Genomic DNA, 15,761 nt, shown 5'->3' with positions numbered 1-15,761 from the left:
CCCGGGGCCCGCGCCGGCGCCGTGAGCGGTGTGCACGCCCTGCAGAACAGCGGGGCTCAAACTGGAGCCTCTGAGGATCTTTTTTATTTTTTTAAGATTTTATTTATTTATTCATAAGAGACACAGAGGCAGAGCCACAGGCAGAGGGAGAAGCAGGCTCCATGCGGGGAGCCCGATGCAGGACTCGATCCCAGGACCCCAGGATCCCGTGCTGGGCCGAGGCGGCGCTAAACCGCTGCGCCCCCCGGGCTGCCCCTCTGAGGATCGTTTTAAAGAGTATCTTGAAGCGGGACACTCGTCGTAATGGTGAATTTTATGTTCGCCATGGCTGGGCCACGGGGCGCAGACGCTTGTTCAAACATTATTCTGGATGTTTCTGTGAAGGTGTTTTTTGGATGAGGTTGCTGTTTAAACCGTCGGACCCTGAGGGAAGCAGACGACCCCCTAGTGTGGGTGGGTGCCACGGTCTGAAGGTCTGTGCCGCACCCCAGGGGGCGTCTGGGACGCGACTCCAGAGTGGGACGGGAGCCCTTATCAACGAGGCCCGGGCGCTCCCTGGCCCTGAAGGATGCATGACAAACGTGTGACCAGGAGGAGGACTGTCACCCGGCTCCGCTGGGACCCGGACCTCAGCCCTCCAGCCTCCCGAACGGGGAGCAGTGCGTTTAGAAGCCATCGGGTGACACTTTGTTACAGCAGCCCCGCCGGCCTGCGACCGTGGGCGTCCACCCACCACTGAAGGTCCGAGTGCCACCAGGCTGAGCTCCTCGGAGCAGGGAGCCCTTCAGCAGGCCGCCCGGGGACCCCGGGGACCCCTGCTCCCCTGTCTCTGGCGGCCGGCGCAGCCTGGATGTGTTGGGTTCGTCGAGCCTCCACAACCCCAGGCAATTCCTCGCGCTGAGCTTCTCTGTATATACGGCACAGCCTGTTGGCTCTGCTCTCTAGAGGGTCCCGACTGACATTTGGGGACACATCGTCACCAAATCCATATGAACCTCCGTTCACGGGTGGTTGTCACAGGTCTAGGGGTCAGGGGCTCATTTAGCAAGATCTGTAATGAAACCAAGGCCAGGGCGCCTGGGGGCTCCAACAGTGACGCGTCTGCCTTCGGCTCAGGTCATGACCTCAGGGTCCTGGGACCAAGCCCTGCGGCGGGCTCCCTGCTCAGGGGGGAGCCTGCTTCTCCTTCTGCCCCTCCCCCGCTCACACTCTTTGTCAAATAAAGGAATGAATGAATGAATGAATAAATAAATAAAATGTTAAAGAAACTGAGGCCCCAGGAGCCCCAGAGAAGAAGGTAGGGTCGCGGTGACAGTGGCATCCAGGCACAGATAAGACCTTCCCAGTAGGCCAGGTCTGGGGCAAGCTGACCACCAGGGTGCGTGCCCGTGACAGTGCCCGTGCGGACGGGGCATGGTGACCTCTGCACAGGTGGGCTGGTCTACCCCAGGGACCCCGTGTCTGCTCTGTATCAGGCCTCGCCCTAGTGGGGACCCAGAGCTGCTCAAAACAGGTTGACACTCTCCAGCTCTCAAATGCCCAGAAATGCTCCAAGTATGTAATCCCACCCACAGACCCCAAAAGATGTCCCCGTCCTAATCCCTGGAGCCTCTGAGTGTCACCTTCTGTGGCAAAAAATGATGCAGCCCATACGGTAACGTGACATGGGGAGGTTGTCTGGGAGGACCCCGGGGCGCCCCACCTGTGATCACCAAGGTCCTTATCAAGGCAGCCAGAGGGAGGCCTGACCTCATGCGGGGCAGGTCACGGTCCTGGGGACAGAGAAGAAGCTGCAAGGTCAGGGGGCCTGGCGGCACCGGGAGCAGAAGCACCCGAAGGGCCCTCGCCTAGGGCCCAGGCCTGCAGCCTCCAGGACTTAGAACGCATTTCTGGTGCTTCACGAGCCCAGAGCCCAGCTTGGTGGCGACGTGTTATGGCTCCTCCAGAAAAGGGACACACCCCCGAGGGGAAGAGACAGGCTCCAGGGACCTGGGACCCCGGGACATCCCCCGGGCGGGGGCAGCGCAGGATGCTGAGGGCGAGGCCTGGGTCTCGAGCATCCCAGGGCATCCCCGGGCGACCTGCGACCTGCCCCGGCTGGGCCCCCGCCCCCCGGAGGAGGGGCAATACCATCCCAGCTGTGCCCAGGAGGCCCCGACATTGGTCCCTCCGACTCCCTGAGAGGCAAGGTCAGGGGCAAGGGGGAGAAAGGAGCGCTGGCCCGACTGCAGGGGCCTCCCCAGGGGAGTTGTTTCCACTTGTCTTCATATAACTGTGTGACCCACGCGCCACCGTGGGCGTGAAGGGTTTATGTGTGGGCTCACAAGAACCAGTGGCAACTCACGCTTATGGGAGAAGCTGTTGTAACTACAGTGCCCTGGGCACTGGGGGGGCAGTGCAGGCACAGGGGGGTCAAGCAACTTGCCAGGTGGCACAGCTCCTGGGAAGACAGAGCTGGGGCTCGGAAGGGGGAGCCCGGACCAGGCCGAGCTCCTGGGCTGGTCTGGGGTGGGGGTGCTCCTTCCCGAGGAACCCAGCACCCCTCAGCTCGCCTCCCTCCCCACTGCCCCCCTCTCCATCCTTGTCCTCCCACCCGCTGAGTGCTCCCCCCAAGGCTTGGCTCCTTGGTCCAATCAGAGGTTGGCCCCGGCTCTGCGCGCAGGGCGATCCGGGAGGGCTGCGAGGTGGAGGTGGAGGTGCCTCCGGCCACCCGTGGGATGTGCCCAGGCTAGTCCCATCCCCGCCGCGTCCTCGGCTGTCCTCATCTGCCGGATGTGCCTGGGCTAGTCCCATCCCCGCCGCTGACATTCCTCCCGCTCCCAGGGACACCCCTCCCCGCAGGTGTACCCGGTGCCCTCGGCTCACCCCGGCTTCAGACGGCCCCAGTGCTCTGGTGCTCTGGTTCTGGGAACAGGAGGGGTCCTGAGGCCCCCGGCCATTTGGTGTGGGCCCGCACCCCGCTCTCCCGCCAAACCCGCTGTCGTCTGGGCCCCCCTCCACGGCGGGTCCCAGCTCAAGGGGAGGGGCCACCCCAGCCCCAGGCTGCGCTGGGGGGGGGGGTTACCTCGCCCTGCCCGGCCTCCAGCCACCTCCTCTCCCGTTTCCACCGGAGACTGCCCGTGTGGACCTGGCCTGCCGTGGGCGCGCAGTGTGGCCCGTGAGGGGGTGGGGCCGGCGGTGGCGCCGTCGGGGAGCCCTCCCGGCCAGGCCTGCGCCCTACACCCGCGCCCTCCCGCGCCCTCCGCAGCAGCCCAGGCACAGACCTGGCGGGGGATGGCGCGACGTCACGCCGCACCTGCCAGCTCCGCGGGGCCGCGGGGGGGGGCATCTGGGCCCCGGGCATCCCAGGACCAGCCCTGCGGGAGGGGCACCGTGCGCCCTCGTGGCCCCACCCACCTCACCTGTCGGGCCGTACCTGCGGGGCGGGGTGGGGGGGGGGGCGGTGCAAGGTGACTCAGCGGGCAGCGCGGTGGGGGAAGGGAGCGCCCGGGGCCTGAACCGGGCGGGGGGGGGCGGGGTGGGGAGAGCTTCGCGAGCGTGGGGGGGGCAGACACGACCTGGTTTCCAGCGCGGGCCTCTCAGAGCCCTTCATACCCACCTGCGCCGCGGCCTGCGGCCGGGACCCCACAAGGCACACGGGGCGAGGCCGGCGCGGTGTCCCCGACGCCACGGGCCTGGGCCTGGACCTGGACGGACAGCGCGCTCGCCTGCTTCCCTCCTCCCTCCCTCCTCCCCTCCCTCCTCCCCTCCCTCCCTCCATCCACTCGCTCCTCCGCGGGCGCAGCTGCGTCCCCGGCCTCGGAGGGTCGCGCGGAGGCGCACGCTCGGCCCCCCCACCCCTCCCCGGGCAGGGAAGCTCGCCGGCGACGCGGGGTCCTCGGGAGCGCCCCTCCGGCCTGGCGAGCCCCCGCCCGTGCCACGCGCCCCCGCCCGCCGCAGCCCCCGGGCCTGGAGCGCCCGCAGCCGGCAGCCTCCCGCGGAGCCCGGCCCACCCCCAGCCCGGCCCGAGCTTCCGCGTGCTGAGCCCCGCCTACGGCCAAGGTCGAGGGCGGGCCCGAGGGGTGGGGTCACAGGGCGGCGGGGGCGGGGGCGGGGGCGGGGGCCCGGCCAAGGGCTGGGGCGCGGCTGCCCGAGCGCTCAAAGCCTCGGAGGCGCGCGGGCGCGGCTACAGCTGGGCTCGGGTGCTCCGTGGTCACCGCGCTCCGGGGTCCCCCGCGCTCCGAGACCCGGGGTCACCGCGCTCCGAGGACCCCCGCGCTCCGGGGAGCCCCGCGCTCCGGGCCCGGGGTCACCGCGCTCCGAGACCCGAGGTCCCCGGCGCTCCGACGGCTCCCGCCCCCGGAGGTTCCCCGCGCTCGGAGCGCTCCCGAAGCTCGAGGTCCCGCCCCCACCATGTGGCTGAGGTGGTGAGTGGCGGTTTCGGGGAGGAGGCCTGCGGGAGCAGGGTCCGGAGGTGGCCCGATGGGACAGGCGCTCCCCGGGTGACACAGCGGAATCCGTGGGACCGCCGGCCCCTGGGAGGCAGCCGTCCGGAGCCCCTACCTGCAGGGGGTGGCATCGCGGGGGGGGGGGTTGGGGGCGCTCATGGGAGACCTGTGGCCGCGCGTGGGTGTACTTGGAGGCAGGTCCCCGCGGAGGAAGGGCGGGAGGGCACCCTGGGCGACCAGCACAGGGGCCGGGGTGACTCTCCAAGGCCAGCTGCTGTCCACCGCTGGGTGCCGCACCCTCCCACGCACCTGGGATCCTCCGCCTTCACGGCCTACGGGGACGGAGGGTGGAGCTGGCTCAAGCGGCCCCACTCCTGGTGCCCAGCAGCAGGTGGGGTGACTGCTCTGCCCCCAGCTTTTTGCCAGAATGCCCCCTTCAGGTCGTGTTGTGGGGTCCACAGCCTGTGCCCCCTTTGATAAGCTGGTGTGTCTGTGACACCCGGGTCCTGCCACCGGGTCTCCCCAGCTATAAATGTCGGTCCTCGGATGCCACAGCCACCCATACCCCAGAGCCTGGGGGTTGGCCTGGGGGCCGGGAGGGCCCAGGAAGAGGGTGCAGGGAGCACCCTGGGAAAAGGCAAACCTGTTTCCCTGGCCAGAGCCCAGAGCCTGTGTTCATGCCCCCAGGAGCCCACAGATAACCCCAGGAGGCCCGCGACTCTCACAGGCAAATGTTCCCTCAGCACAGAACGGGGTGGGGGGGTCTGATGGGCACCAGGAGGCCAATGGGGGGGTCACCCAGGGGTTCTCACAGCTTTGTGGTTTAGAAGGCTGCTCCAGCTCCGGGTAAGGGGCTGGGGGTGGCGGCTGTCATCCCTACAGGCACAGAGAGAGGACAGGCGTGCCTGCAGGCTGGGACTTCTGGATGGGGGGGCGGGGGGGTTGGTGGCCCAGAGTCTGGCTTGGCAGGCCTGCAGCACATGCCTGAATGTACTGGGCACTCGGATGGCAGCCGGTGGGGGCGGGCAGGGGTTCCGGTGGATCAGAACTCGCAGGATGCTGGGAGGCCAGCAGGACCAGGCGGCCAGGCTTAGGCTGCAGGGTGTGGGTTCTCGCAGGTCAAAGTCTGCTTCAGGGAGTCTGGGAAGTCCCCAGAGGGGGTTGCTGGCCTCTGGGGCCGAGCTGCCCACCAGCTCCAGAAGAGCCACCTGACTTGGTTGCAGAATGATCCTGTTCCTTCAGAGGGCTGTCCGGCAGCCCAGCTGGCCCTGCCACTGGGCACGTTAGATCCTCTGTCTCCCAAAGCTTTTTTTTTTTTTTTTTTTTTTTTTAAGATTTATTTGTTTATTTCAGAGAGAGAGAGAGCACGAGTGGGAGGGGCAGAGGCAGAGGGAGAAACCTTGGCAGACTCTCCCCTGAGCGTGGACCCAGACCCGGGGCTCCATCCCACGACACGAGATCATGGCCTGAGCCAAGACCAAGAGTCGGACGCTTAAGCCACTGAGCCCCCCTGGCCCCCTCCGTCTCCCATCTCCCAAAACTTAAATGTAGCTCTGACCACAGCTACCTTGAAAAGTGTATTTTTCTGGTTTCACACAAGTGCTTGGAGTCCATCCCGAGCAAAGGCCAGGGGTTGAAGGCCGTGGACTTGGGGGCGCCTCTCAGCACCCTTCGGGATCACACGTGTCAGCCTTGTGTTTCTGGGGCCTCGCTGGGGCTGCGGGGGGTGGGGGTGCTGACCCTCCCCTCGCCGAGTCCCTGCGTGGCCCGGGAACCCTCCCAACCACGACAGGTGGAGGCGGTGGGTGTATTCACATTCCTCTGTGGACACAACCGCTCCTGCCCATGAGGAGAGGCCTGTGGCCTTGTTTGGAAGAAGCAGGACTCACCTGCCTTTCTGGTTGTTTCTTTCCAGTCCTGGAGTGCTCCTGCTGCTGCTCGGCACCCTGCAAGCCAGTAAGTTCAGGGGTGGGGGCTCCGGCGGGCTGAGCGCTGAGGCTGCGCATGCGGGCGTCAGCAGGGTCCCCACCACCGCCCTTCCTGCTCTTCCGGGGGGGCCCCTTGGAGGAAGGGGAGCCAGGGCTCCCCGTTTCTCCCGACACCTTGGCTGCAGTCAGCCCTGGGCACCTCCAAAGCCGCCACCTGCAGAAGAGCAGGGATTGGGCAGCGCAGCCGAGCGGGAGGCCCCGCCAAGCCTTCCAGCCCCGAGGCCGAGGGCAGCGCACGCAGTCGGTGGCCGTGGCAGTACAACCGCTCTGGACACAGCCACTCAGCCTTCCTGACGTCGTGCGGGCAGCATTCTCATGCTGTGGCTGAGAAACTGTTTTCTTTTAAACATTTTCTTTTAAACATTCAAATTTCTCTCCCCGCCAAAAAAAAAGAAAGAAAAAAACCCAGTTTTTATTTTGAATTAATTGTAAATACCCAAAAAAGTAGCCGAAACAGGGCCGAGCAGTCCTGGGTGCCCACCTGTTCCCCCACTTCTCCCGAAGCTCGCCTCTCGTATAGGGATCGAAGTCCACGTTGGGCGATACGGGGCTCACCAACAACGTCTGCATCCTAGACACGCTATTGCGTTCCTGCGCCTCTGATTACAATTCATTTCGTTTCTGCTGAAATGAGTCAGAAGTGGCATTTGAGTCTTGCCACCCAAAGGGCGTCCCTCCCCGCGGTAGGGCAACTTTGCAGGCTGGGAATCAACTGCAAAAAATCCATCTTGTGCTTTTCGAATCACAGCAGACACTCAGGAGCAAGAAGTCAAGGCGCTCGTGGGCAGCAGCGTCGAGCTCCGCTGCGTTTTCCCCGAAAGACACACGTTCGACTTAGATGACCTTTATGTGTATTGGCAAATCAGCGTCGTGGGCCAGCCCAAGACCGTCACTTACTACCTGTCCGGGAACAGCTCCACCGGCCAGGAGGACGACCGCTACAGGGACAGGGCCCGGCTGTCGCCCGAGAGCATGCAGCGGGGCGACTTCTCTCTGCACCTGTACAACATCACCCCCTACGACGAACAGAAGTTCAACTGCCTGGTGTTTAGGAAATCCTTGGAGTTAAAAAAGATTTTGGATGTGGAGGTGACGCTGCACGTCGCAGGTAAGAGCACAGCCGCGGACGGGACCCTCCCGACCCCAACCCTGCAGCCCAGACCTAGGATTAACAAGGCCCGTTTCCGTGCTCCTTCCCCGGTTTCTTCCCCAAAGAACCTCCTGATCTCAACGGGGTGTGAGGCGCAGCTGGCTCGAGACTCGTCCAACTCGTAGGAAGGTTTCTATAGCCTGAGTTGACCTGGTCTCACAGGAGACCTGCGCGTCTTGCTGTGTTTGCCTTAAATTCCCCAAATCAACTCCAACTGCATGTTCTAAACTAAATCAGGAGAAAGTGCTGTAAAGCACCAAGTGAGATCAGAATTTAGGAGGAGGAGGATTTCAGGCGACCAAGGACCTCAGTGCAGTGGAGACGCGGGCTGCGAGCTTTCCATGTCACCAGGCTCGCACAGGCCCGCCTGCTTGGGTCGCGGGGTGGGTGCCAGGCTCAGCAGCCCTGCTCCGGGGGGCGGTGGGGGGTGCCCCCGGCCACAGCCCTGGTCCCGCCTCGCCACCGGGGTCAGCGGCCTGATGGGGCCTCCTCCCCTCTCACGGGGCCCCTGACGCGTGTGCCCGTTGTTTCTGACCTTCCGGAACCGGCAGCCTCACCACCATCTCCCCTCCCCGCAGCGAACTACAGCATGCCCGTGGTCAGCGCCCCAAGCGACCCGTCCAAGGACCGGGAGCTCACCTTCACCTGCACGTCTGTGAACGGCTATCCGCGGCCCAACGTGTACTGGATCAACAAGACGGACAACAGCGTGCTGGACGGGGGCCTGCAGAACCACACAGTCTCGGTGAACGCCCAGGGCTTGTACGACGTAGTCAGCGTCCTGCGGGTCCCCTGGGCCCCCAGCATCAACGTCGGCTGCTGCATAGAGAATGTACTGTTGCACCAAAACCTGACCAACAGACCGGCAGGTACGGTGCCCCCGGGGTCTGCACGCGGAGGCCGCCCCAAGGCCGTGGGCCTGTGGTGACTCGGGCGACTCTCTGAGGCCGAGGCCCCTGCAGGGTGACTTGGCAGTGGCTTCCGAAAAGCTGGCTGGAAGGCGAGGGGGTGACAGGCAGCCCTTGGAGACGCGGTGCACCAGGGCTGCTGAGGGCAGGCACGGGGCTGGGCGCTCAGCGCACGCTGCTTGCGTTTGAGTTTCACTCTCAGCCTCCGCGTTGTGGACCCGTTTTGCAGATGAGGCACTGAGGCCTGGAAGGCTGTGTAGGAGCGGGCAGTGGGGGCCTCGGGGGTGAGGGTCCCGCCTGCACAGTCCTTGAGCTTGTGCCCGTCACAGGGCCAGAGCCCCCACGCGAGGGAGGGTTCCAGCGGCTGGCACCGGGGTGGCTGCTGGTCGGGGCTTCCCTGTGGGAGGGCAGCCGGCAGGCGACTCCTTCACAGGAGCCACGGGCTCTCAGTCTGCGTGTCCTCGTCACTAGGGACATCTTCCTGGAGCGGGGGGCGGCCCCCGTCACTAGCATTGAGACGACAGTTACCAGGGGGTGCAGGGGGAGAAAGCTCCAGGGTGGGGTCGGTGGCGTCTGCCTGCTGCAGGAAAGTCGTGCTGCCTGCAGGACCCGCGGCCCTACCCCGTCCCCCCTAACCCGCGGGACCCCGAGCACAGCAGACAAATGCAGGCACCTCGTTCTGGAATCATGAGAATTCACGCTGGCAGCCGCAGAGCTCATCACCAAGCATGAGCCCTGTGGATGTGGGCCCATGAGCCGTGTGGGTCGCAATCCCTGAGGCTGGCCTGGACCCCCAGGAACTCCTGCAGGGCCCCCATCTGCCTTCCTGAAATCCGGGCACGGCCTTGTGACTCAGGGGTCACGGTGTCTGAGCCCAAACAGACCAGGACCAGGGCTGTACCAAGAAGCCCGCCTCTGAGCCCGGCCTCTCGGCCTGCGTCCCCCCGGCAGGCAGCCCAGGCAGCAGGGGAACCAGGAGGTTCTCTGAGGGCACTGGTGTCAGCCCACACCCCGCGGATTAGCATCTATGGGCCGTCCGGCACCAGGACACGTTTAAACGCTTCCGGATGATTCTAACGTGCGTTCCAGGCCGAGCCGCGGAGGGATTTCTCCAGGTTGGGAGAAACACGGGGCGTTGGTAACGAGCTTCCCAGGGGGGCTGTTGCTTGTCTGCTCCTGGGCACTGCCTTCTGGGGGCTAAGCCACGGCTCGGGGGACAGGAGGGCTTAGCACCCACCCACCCCCGTGCACGGCCGCTGCGATGCAAAATGGTGCAGCCGCCGTGGGGGACGGTCGGGCCGTTCCTCGCAAGGTTTCCACGCGCCCAGAAATGCCACGCTCAGGTGTTGGCTCCGCAGGACTGGAAACGAGCCTCACGGCCTCGTCAGTGAACAGGCACAGCGGCCTCGTTCACGCGAACCAAGTGGCGAATGGATTACCACGTCCATCCACGCGGGGGGATGTTAGCCACGGAAGGGGACGAAGCACTGCCACGTGGGTGGGCCGTGAGGACATCCTGGGCAGTGGGAGCCGCGCTGCGATCCCGTGTCCACGCGGCGTCCAGGGGAGGCAGATCCACAGACAGGCAGGGGGCCCGGAGGGCAGGGACTGTCCACGGGGACAGGGCGCCCCTGTGGAGCCCAGAATAGGCTCTGGGACCAGACAGTGACGATGGCCGTGCCACCCTGTGGACGTTCGAAATGCTGCTGAATTGGTCACTTGGAAATGGCAATGCGGACGTTACGTGGACGTTATTTGAATTTCACCTTGGTTTTCTTTTTTTTTTTTTTTTAAGCCAGCAATAAAGCAAAAAACACAAAAAAATCACATTAAATCATATTTTAAAATGTATAAAAGCCAGGAGGCCTCTGTGCTTCCCGCCATGCCCTGCCCAGGTGCGGGCGCCGCAGAGGTGGGGCCGAGGGCGGCTCAGGGGCGCGGGCGCTGTGTGTGCAGGACTGAGGCCTGCCTGGAGGAGGTGAAGGCTCACCTGAGGGACAGGACCCCTTCCTCTAGCAGCCTCCGGGTTTAACCTCACAAAGCAGTGCCGGGAAGTTCTGTGGTGGAGGCCCCTCCTTTCCTCTGCACCCCGTTAAGTCTTCGGTTGCTTTCTGCTTTCTCGTAGAACCGATCCCTGGAACCGAGCCCGGCAACACAGGGAGCCACAGGGACGTCCACAGGAGGGATCACGGGGCGGTGCTGAGCGCCGTGGCCGTGCTGCTCGTGCTCGCGCTCGTGCTCGGGGCCGTGGGCTGTGTGTGCAGGAGCAGGTGCCCCCGCGCGGACCCGTGCAGGTAGGGGGCCAGGCGCCGGTCGCCGCGGCGCTCCATTTCCGTGGTTGGCGGGAGCGGTTTGCCCTTTTCGGGACGTTGAAAAGCTCTGCGAGCTGTGGCTTTCCCCGCGAGGTGTGGCTTTAGTCGCGCCAGCGTCCTCCGTGAGGGCTCGCGGCTCCTCCAGCTTCTCGGCTGCGGGGCCAGGCCACAGTCCGGCTCTAGGGAAGCCGAGCTGCCTTGGGCCCCCAGCGGCCAAGCTCAAGGGCAGATCTAGACAGTCTGGGTGCCGCCGACCCTCTAAAATCCAAGCGGCGGAGCTCAGAGGAGCCCAGGATCCGAGCAGGGTCACACGCCCGGGGTCACCAAGGCAGGCCCTGGGGCCCCAGGCCGGTCTGCTGGGGGAGGCTGGCCGGCATCCCTTGAGGGAACTGGCGAAGTCGGGGACCTTCCTGGCCTTTTGGGAGGCTGGGGGCCAGGGCGTGCTGGTCAAGGGACTGGCCGTTAGCTCCCGGCCGGAGGCCCCCCACGCAGGGTCCCTGCAGCTCATCCCCGGAACACTCCCGGCCCGCTGCCCCGCTGCCCAACCCGCCAGCCCCGGGAGGCGCCAGGGCCCACCTCCGACGGCGCAGCTCCCTGAGCGCGGGCGGCCCGCAGGGCCCTCCTGTGGGGTCGTGGGGTCCGTGCTGCCCCAGCTCCCGGAGCCCCGGGGCGTTGGAGCAGCACCTTCCCTCCCTCTGCCGCCCACCCTGAGCGTGTCTGCTTCATCCCTGCAGGTGGCGGGCTGCCAGGCCGGAGCAGGCCCTCTTCGGTGAGTCGCGGGGAGCGGGGCACAGGGCGCTGGCTTCCGGGTGGCTGCCGTGGGCCCGCGCTAACTTGACGGACGGGAGATGGATGTTTCCGTTTTCGGAGACACAGTGGAGCCCTAGGGAAGGTGCTTCCCGGTTGTCCCCTTGGGATGTAATCCGATGCTTATGTACACTTGCTGACGTCCGGTCACAGAACATTCCAGGCACACAGGGCAGCAGAGAGCCTGGGATGACGCACCCCAGGCACGTCCCCCAAACTGCACTCTGTCTCCCCAAGTCCCCCCCCCGGCCCCCTCCCCACGGGGGGCTCAAGTGGGTGCAGACCTTGTGCCCTTTGTCAGAGGACAGTTACCCAGTGTCCCCTGGTAAGGGCAGGCACCCCACTGTCCCGGGGGCAAAGGTCGATGTGATTCCCACCCGTTTGGGGGATGCAGCCACACACGGAGCCTCCATTCCCCACATGGCAGGTGCCTCGGGCGGCAGGGGGCAAAGGGCCCGTCGTCGGCCACCTGCACCTGACACCAGAGGGGGTGGCCGCTCCACTAGCCCATCTGCCCACCCACGCAGCGGGCGTCCCGAGGAGGCTGGGCTGCAGCGCCCACCACAAGGGCCCCACTGTTTCCCGGGGCAAGCTGGGTCCCGGCGGCTGGCTTTGATCCCGCCATCCTAAGTCCCGAGACAAGCAACCCGTCTGCCTCCCGAACGGAAGGAAGCAGGCACTGTGTTCCGTGACACCCCCTTCTCTTTTTTTCCAAGACTGCGTTTGAAGAGAACTCGCCGCCTGGGATGCGGACAGGGCTTCTGCGAGATGCCACCAGGAGGGACAGCGGACGGCAGCTTGAGAATTGACCCGGGCAGGCCTGGTGGCCAAGGGGGACCGGCTGCTCCCGTTGGCGCCGTTAAGAAGGGGGCTTCGTGGCCGCGGGACCTCTCCGACCTGGAAGGGACGCGCAGGATCGTGCTGGATGCCAGGGCGAGTGTCCCGGCTGCTGCCCCCATCCTGGGATGAGGACCTTCCGACAGGCTCGGCGGCTCCAGAACACGCAGCCCCCACGGGAGCGGGCTCCCCACCCCGGCGCTTCGTGGTGGCTCCTGACTCCACGGCCTCCTCGATGTCGGAAACCCCCGGGGGCTCCGGGGACGGGGTTTTCTGAGACCAGAGGAGGGCGTCTCATTTTGGGAAGAAGAGAGCGGGTGCCTGGTCTCTTCCTCGCCTTCCCTGCTGGGTGAAGGTCACCCAGGGGTGTCTGTGGGACACGTAGATGCGGGGGCCCCACCCTGCCTGCACCCCAGGATGCAGGACCTGTGTGTCTGCGCGCGTGTGTGTCCAGGACGCAGGACGCAGTCAACGCTGCCAAGCCCCTCCCCGAAGGACGCCTGGGAGCCTGGGAGCCTCTGACATCTTCACTGGGAAGAGAACCCGACCTTGCTCTGGTCAGAAGCTGGGTTTCCCTCCCTAAAGACACACGGGGCTTTCTCGCGAAGGCAGTCTGCTGCGGCGGCCACCCTGGCAGGAGCAGCGGCCTCCGGGGGACACCCGGGGACAAAGCAGAAAGTCAGAAACTCGCTCAGGTGGGATGGGGAACGCGGGCTTCACCAGGTGGCCGGCGAGGGCCCTCGGGGCACCACGTCACGTGCGGCGGGGCCTTGTCCTGGCAGAGGGGCAGCTACTCAGCATGTGGCGCTAACTCCGTGCCACCCTCTGCACCCGTCACCATCGGGGCCCCAGAACCTGCACGGTCACCACGAAGCCTCCGACGTCAACTCCAGGCTCCTCGGAGCGCCCTGGGCCTGGCAGGCGGATGGGCGGTGGGCAGCACCCAAGGCCATGGCCCTGATGGTTCCCCCGAATGAATGTAGCAGCTAATGTCTCCAGAAGGTTCTGCAAAGGAGGCCGGCGGGTAACGCGGGCGTGCACAGCCCCTGGGAAATGCAGCCTGTCGCCCTGCCTGCGGTCACTCGGCACGGATGGGCGGGCATAAGAGGCCTGCACGCCCCAGACCGCGACAATCCCCGGCACCGGGCTCGGTGGTGAAGCTGAGCCCAAGCCTTGTTACAAAAAAGGATCCATTGTGTATTTTTGTACCCAGAACGCCTCGCCCGGCTCTGGCACGAGAGTGGTGAGGACGGCACCCGGACTTCACGTGAAGCATTAGAAGGGCGCGTCCCTGCAGAGGGACGGGGAGGCCACGGCTTCGGAGCAGGCAGCAGGTGGCCGCTGGGCTGCAGGAGGGGGCGCGGGCCCGTCTGCGGCCTCGGGCTTGGGGTCCCGACCAGCCTGTGGCCCTCCCGTCCGCGGCAGACCTCGCTGGGCGCCCTCCCAGGGTCTGGCTCGGGGTCTCCCCGTGAGCGGACCCCGCCCTGGAGGACGCTCCCAGCCGCTCTCCCACTGCTGCCCGGACCCTTGGGTGTGGGAAGATGCACGGTGGCCCCGCACCCTCTGGCCTGACGTCACTGCGCTTGTGCTGTGCTCTGCACAGGCCGGAGGCCCCTGTTTCCATGTGTTTCTGGAAACCTGATTTACAAGAATACAAGGTGGAAGTGGTGTCTGCGTCTAGTGGCTTCATCGGCACTCGGGTGGCCCGTCCTTACCGCGGGCCTAGGGACTTGTCCCCGGGGGGCACCGGGCGAGGTCCGGTGGCGTCTTTGGTCGTCACACTAGGGGTCGGCACTGGCCTCCCACAGGCAGGGGCACACGGGCATCCCCTCGAGAGGCAGCGGCGTGAGAGTGGGAATCCCTGCCCTCCCGTCATCTTCCCATGGGAGGCAGGGTGGTGGGGCCCGGCTTCCTGGCCTCCTGTCCCCTTCAGCGCAGGGCTCCCCAGAGCTGCTCGGGGGGCCGGGCCCAGGCGGGCTCTGGGTGGTGCTGAAGCTCCCCCAGCCCACATCTGGCCCTTACCCCGCCCCCCATTCCCAGCCTTCCAGAAACAAGGCAGCGGGCCTGAGGGATCTGAGGTCATTCTGTCCTTAGAGACTGACCCTTAGACCCCCAACACTCGAGGGCGTGAGAACCCCCCCACCCGCCTGGCCACTCCTGAGCTCTCCAGCCCCCATGCAGGGCCCAGGGGCTTTAATGTCAAAGAATCTGGGGCGTCCTATGTGGTCAGCGCGCCTTCAGGGGCCAGGAGCTGAGCCCTGGGGACCGGGGAGCGCAGTCCACATTCCCTCCACCCGAGGAGCGCCCGCCTCCCATGGGCCAGGCCCAGGCCTGGGTCCTGCCCTGCCGGCCACGGTTCCCACGGCTGCCCAGGCCCCCATGTCACCCTCCCCGTGGTCTCGCTCTCAGCCTGTCTGTAGCAAGGGGGACCTGTGTCCGGCTGTAGCCTGCGTCAGAGCCTGCGAGGGAGCCTGGCGGGGAAGGGGTGGCCTGGCCACCCCGACCCCCACCTCCCTCTGGGCCACGCCCCTCCCTGTGCGGGCAGCCGCAGCCGGGCACCTGCGCTCCCATCTCAGCCCCCCTGCACGAAACAGTTTGGGCTGGGCTGAGGCTGGAGGAGGCCGTGGGTGGGGGACGGGGCTGGTCAGGGGAGTCCTGAGAAGGAGACGTGGCCAACCCCAGAGGGGTGCCGGGATATACGGGCGCGTGGCCAGGGCTGCCAGGGTTCCAGACCCAGCAATCGCCAGGCTCCGGGGGACTGAGATCTACCAAATCCTGTGTCACCGCAAACACCAGGCTCCGTCCGGGCCCGGGGCCCAGCGACAAGGGGCCGCGGCGATCCCCGGGGCCCACGGAGCCCACGGAGCCCAGCGCCCACCCCGCCCAAGGATGTCGGCGGCCGACTGGCCCCGAGAGAAGTCACTGATGAGATTTCACACCAGACTCCAAAGTCAAGAGGCCCTAGAGCCACACTGGTTTTTAGGGCGCAGAAAAGTGACTTTTAGAAAAATCGCTTCCTCACAACCAAGCGGGGGGGATAAATAGCGGAGCCTGAATGGGACGGATCCCCTCGCCTCAGCGGCCAGCGCAGCCCAGGGGTCGGCGCAGCCACAGCCGAGTCTCGGGGGTTCCAGCCTGACCGCGGAGAGGGCACTTAAGGGCTGCTGGGTCCAGACTCCGGAGCTCCAGCTGCTCCCCCCAAAGGGTGCCATCCGGGCGCCCTGCAGATGCCTCCTCCCTCGGGGGTGTGTCGGCGGGAGGGCTGCTGCGCGGGGGCGCGGGTCCTCGCCACCTGGGAGCCGGGCCCCCCAGCTCTCCGCGGACTTGAGGCG

At 66.0% G+C, this 15,761-nt stretch overlaps 1 protein-coding gene and 1 long non-coding RNA gene across 2 annotated transcripts; one reads left to right on the top strand and one right to left on the bottom strand.

Annotated features, from left to right (window-relative positions):
• Nucleotides 1-1,444: 1,444 nt before the first annotated feature.
• On the bottom strand, nucleotides 1,445-3,184 carry LOC144302051 (uncharacterized). The gene is made up of 2 exons (XR_013368960.1): nucleotides 2,345-3,184; nucleotides 1,445-1,772 (listed from the first exon to the last, which is right to left on the bottom strand). It is a non-coding gene; the product is annotated as an uncharacterized LOC144302051 (long non-coding RNA).
• Nucleotides 3,185-4,141: 957 nt separating this feature from the next.
• On the top strand, nucleotides 4,142-14,097 carry ICOSLG (inducible T cell costimulator ligand). The gene is made up of 7 exons (XM_077879370.1): nucleotides 4,142-4,406; nucleotides 6,343-6,383; nucleotides 7,164-7,523; nucleotides 8,144-8,434; nucleotides 10,599-10,767; nucleotides 11,520-11,554; nucleotides 12,309-14,097. The coding sequence occupies exons 1-7, from the start codon at nucleotides 4,393-4,395 to the stop codon at nucleotides 12,317-12,319; spliced, it is 921 nt and encodes a 306-aa protein (XP_077735496.1). The 5' UTR covers nucleotides 4,142-4,392; the 3' UTR covers nucleotides 12,320-14,097.
• Nucleotides 14,098-15,761: the final 1,664 nt, after the last annotated feature.

Source organism: Canis aureus, chromosome 30 (assembly GCF_053574225.1).
Source record: "Canis aureus isolate CA01 chromosome 30, VMU_Caureus_v.1.0, whole genome shotgun sequence".
Taxonomy (NCBI): domain Eukaryota; kingdom Metazoa; phylum Chordata; class Mammalia; order Carnivora; family Canidae; genus Canis; species Canis aureus.
Note: the sequence above shows the minus strand (reverse complement) of the source record. Positions and strands in the feature narration are given on the sequence as shown.